Below are 4,863 nucleotides of genomic sequence, written 5' to 3' on the forward strand. Positions count from 1 at the left end.
TGTGTCTTGGTTTCGTGTGCTTTAAATTAATAAATCAAGAACAGTATCCCTTGAAAAAAAAAAAAATTGAAATTCAGAATTAAGGATCCGTACAATACTCTCATTTCATCGATTCAGGATTTCTTGTTCAAACCGACTCGTGTAAATAGTATAATTCGCTTGAATGAGAATCAATTAATTAGAAGTGCTTTATATATAGGGAAAAGTTACACATTTTTAGGTTATATTTTGGACGTCATTCCTTTATGTTCCCAGGTAAATTCTTTCTTTATTTTTTTGAGTTTTTTTCTTGTATTCTTCAGTATTTCTGATATTTTCAAACAGTTTCTCCTTTATCGTAGCTTAGTGATTTGTTTAAATTTCTAGTTTTCTTAAAATAATTATTTTAAGCAGTTTGTCCCCTAAACCGTTTTATATATTGATAAAAGTTGTTCAAAATTATAAGTAATGAAAAAAAGAACCAAAAAGAAATCATTTGAGTATAAAAGAAAATTATCATTTTAGAAAACTCAAGAAGATCAAAATTTAAATAGAAAATAATTTACGGCTGTTAAATTAGTGCACTTCTTTATGTAGCTGTATTCGCTTATGCCTTTGAATACATATTGTAGTTTCAAGAAAGAGAAGAAAATAGGTTAGGTTGTGGCGATTGTGTTTATGTGGAATTAGATTTGTATACGTGTCTTCTCTACAACGTATAGTTCCAGTAGTTGAAATGGCACCACCAAAAGTGAATGTAAAAGAACGATTCAACGATGGTGAAGTGGATCTTAGTATGTCTGAGTTAAATGAAGTTCCAATTAAGGATATATTGAGTTTAAAACGAGTGCACAGCTTGGATTTATCTAACAATACTTTAACATTTTTACCCAAAAATTTTACATTATTAACACACCTCACCAAATTGGACTTGAGCAAAAACGAACTTACAGAATTACCTGAAGATTTTGGAAATTTGGTAAAACTAAAACATCTAGATTTATACAAGAACCAACTGCAACACCTACCTTTAAGTTTTAGTAAATTGAAAAATTTAAAGTGGCTTGATTTGAAAGATAATCCTCTAGTTCCAGCTGTCGCTAAAGTAGCAGGTCTATGTATTAACACTAAAGAGTGCCAAGCTTGTGCTAAAAATATTGTGGATTTTTTCACCAAATTGGAAAATCAAGTGTCTGCTGAACTCGAAATGAGGAACAAGGATAGACAAAAACAATTAGAATTCAACCAAAAAAAGAAACAAGAAGAGAAAAACATGAAGAAGAAAGAAAAACAAAAGGAAAAGAAGATTTTAAATGGAAATACTATGGAACCAAAAAAATCAAATAAAAATCGTAAAAACAATAAAGAAAAAGTGAAAAACAATAATTCAATGAAAACTGCTTCTTATTCATTGTTTTCAACTATTATCCAATGGATTTTCTTTATGGCAGCACTTTATATAGGGTTTGTTATTTTTAAAGCATACAATTCTAAAAATTTAATGGATACTGCAAAAAATATTGTTATTCAAGATTTAAATAAGCTGTATGATGATGTACCTGTTTGGTGGACTTTATCAAAACAATACCTTGAAAATTTGTACAAAAATCTAACTGACAAACAATAGTTCTACATAAATAATCATTTGTTTTCTTCAACCTTTCATTTTTTTTAAGCTTGTGAGTTGATATTTTATTTGAAATTTGTTTTATTTTCTTAAAGCTTTGCTCCTCACTAGGAGCATTATCAAAAAAATTGATCTTAAACTGCACAATACAATATTCAAAATTTAGTAAAACTTTTTATACCTTAAAAAAAAGAATTTTAACACATTTTTTATGTAATTTTAGTTACAGTTCTTTTGATAATGACCCTAATGAGGAACGAATTGTTAAGATATTAGAATAAAATTCAAATAAAATAACAATCTAAGATCTCAAGAAGTTTCAATAAAAAAAAAATAAATATACATTGTATATATTAATTGAATCGAAGTTTTATAACTACTTGTAAATAATTATTACGATGCGTAAATGTTAATATCAACTAAAGGAATGTAGAAAACAATAAGAAAATTTTGTATTTTTTGAAATAAAAGATTTTCTAATTCCTACTAAGTTTTATTCAAATCCAACTTAAATTGGCCAAAGTATATTTTTAGCATTTTAGTAACCACCTTGGCATATAAATTCTAGGTAACACTCAATGGTACTGGAACTAAATATGTTGTGCATTTTATTGTTAGTGCCTCAAATTTAACAGAAAAATATCAGTTTCTGATATTCATGTCTAAAATAGTTTCAATATTTTTTTTACCAAATTGTCACTTTCCCATTATTCACCTTTGGATGTTAGGTAACAGCTGAATCGTCCAAGATGTCATGCAATGGACAATATTCAGCAATGCCTTTTGGTAAAGCAGCGCTAAAGCTTGAATATACCAGTCACAGTGATTGTTATTTTTGCTTGACCAATATCAAAGACTTTTCAAGGAAATGGAAGCATATGGTAATATGGAGGTGTTTTCTGTAACAAAAAAACACTCCCTCATTAGGAATAAGTTCTTGTGCCTTCTCCAGTTTATATTATTGAAGAAAGTTTAAACAATTCTGAGAACGAAGAAACTGAAACAGAATTCACAGCTCCTGTCAGTCCTCAAGCACCGGATTTTAATAACCAATTATTGATCTCATGATATTTGGATTTGCCCAAAGAAAAAGCTGAAGTGTTAAATTTAATATTGAAATAGTAGAATCTGCTTAAGACGGGACTTAAAGTTACCGTATACTTTAAACGTCACAATTCTTATGTTGATTTGTTTTCTAAAGAGAATGGCTGTAATGACACTGAGAGCTTGATGTTAAAACTGTGTTACGAACATAGGTCAGAGGAATGGAGACTTTTCATTGATTCCTCAAAGTAAAGTCTAAAGGATATACTGTTTTATAAAGGAAATAAATTTCTATCACTACCTATTTGAAAGTTGTTGCTTTGGTTTTAGGACTACAAACTGGCTACAAGCAATATTGTTGCTTTTTATGCGACTGGAACAATCGTGAGGAATTAACATTATGTTAGAGCAATATGGCTAAAAACTGCGTATGGTCCTGAACAAAAAAATGTGAAAAATGAACTCTTAGTTAACCCCGAGAAGATTATATTACCACTTTTGTGTATCAAATTAGACTAATAAAAAATTTTGTGGAAGCCATGCACAACGATGGAGCTGGTTTCAAATTTTGAAAACAAAAATTTCCTTCTTTCAGTGAGGTTAGATTAACACGTTGAACCCCAACCGAAATTGATGAAATTTTCCCAGGCCCCAAAAAATGTTTTTGAGTTTTTACATTCCATATTGGGTGTGTGTGTCTACGTCTACTTTATCCTTAATAGCCAGGCAGTTTTCCACCATATGGAGTGTGGATCCAAGAGAAAATTTTAGAAATATTTATTTCGTGAAAAAGTTTGAACATACAACACATGATTTTTTGCACTTTTTATTCAAAATAAATATTTTCATTATATTTATACGAAGGAAGACATACTTGCAGTATGGAAAATCAAAAACAAAATTTTTTTGCTTCCTTACCCTTTGAACGATGATTTATGCTTTTAAATAAAGTGTACAAAAATGTACGATGTGTTTTGAAAAATATTATATGAGATTAAAAATAATTTTTCAAACAATAAAGAATGCCCAGAAGGGGATAGACTAGAGTATGATTGTTTTCCGTGGTAAACTCACAATCCGTCAATTCATTCCAAAAAAAAAAACAAACATATACAGAATAAAAGTATTCAAACTTTACTGTGGAGCGAGATACAGGTGGAATATGAAAATTTATGCCGGGAGAGAAAAAGAAGAGGGTTTATTGGAATTGCGTTAATTATAGTATTTTTTCAAAATTTTAAATAAGAATTCAATAAACACAATAATATAATGGATTAAATTTTTAATTAGATTTCAGTTTGAAAGGTTCATTTTTTTAAATTAAAAAAGCTGAAGAAATAAAAATTATTCCTCGATTAAAAACAAATACAATTTATAGAAATTTGAACTAATAAATAATAAATATTAATTGCAATTAGCAATATAGATGACAATATATTATACATTCCAATAAGTATTTATACAGTGTTCAAAGTTAGTTGAAGAAAGCCTGATGTACGAGGAGTCTTTATTTCTACTATTCCCTTCCAAAGGTTACAATATAACAACATATAAGAACAAAAATCTTGTAATAAACACGGACCTATAAGAGAATAACTAAAAAAAAGAGAATTCGCTAAAAATTTCATATAATTTGTTATACTTATAAAACACCCTGTAACTACAAAATTATTTAAGGCGAAAATTAACAAATTTGATAAATGTTATAGAAAAATTTACGCTATTATGTGTTTTTCATTACTTTAAAACCAAATATGACGAGGACATTACGGTCTGGGCTCACTCAGCGAAAAATTCAATAAAAAGCAAAACTCCGAACGAAGTCGTGATATTGCAACCTGAAGAGAGTCGCTCCGCAATCCCTAAGCGAAGTCGGGTTTTGCGACTTGAAGAGAGTAGTCCCGAAGAGAATTTTTTTCGTCGATTTCCCCGCGGCCTACGTGGCCAAGTCGAATATTTCGGTGAATCTCCCGGAGACTTAACGAAGGCATCGAAAGTATCTTTTAGGGCGAAACGCGGGCAGATAGTGCCTAGTGCTTAGAGGAAATTTTCATGGAAAACTATCTGGCTATTAAGGATAAAGTAGACGTAGACAAAGACGGAGAAGTCGTGATTTTGCGACCTGAAGGGAGCCGCTCCGCAATCTCTAGGCGAGGTCGGGTTTTGCAACTTAAAGAGAGCAGCTCCGCAATTCCGAAGAGTATTTTTTTCGA

The 4,863-nt window shown here is 30.1% G+C and overlaps 1 protein-coding gene across 1 annotated transcript; it reads left to right on the plus strand.

Moving 5' to 3' along the window:
- Positions 1-122: 122 nt before the first annotated feature.
- LOC130894929 (leucine-rich repeat-containing protein 59) lies at positions 123-2,089 on the plus strand. The gene is made up of 2 exons (XM_057801972.1): positions 123-255; positions 505-2,089. Exon 2 carries the CDS (start codon positions 716-718, stop codon positions 1,604-1,606), a length of 891 nt encoding a protein of 296 aa, XP_057657955.1. The 5' UTR covers positions 123-255; positions 505-715; the 3' UTR covers positions 1,607-2,089.
- Positions 2,090-4,863: the final 2,774 nt, after the last annotated feature.

This window comes from Diorhabda carinulata, chromosome 6 (genome assembly GCF_026250575.1).
Source record: "Diorhabda carinulata isolate Delta chromosome 6, icDioCari1.1, whole genome shotgun sequence".
Taxonomy (NCBI): domain Eukaryota; kingdom Metazoa; phylum Arthropoda; class Insecta; order Coleoptera; family Chrysomelidae; genus Diorhabda; species Diorhabda carinulata.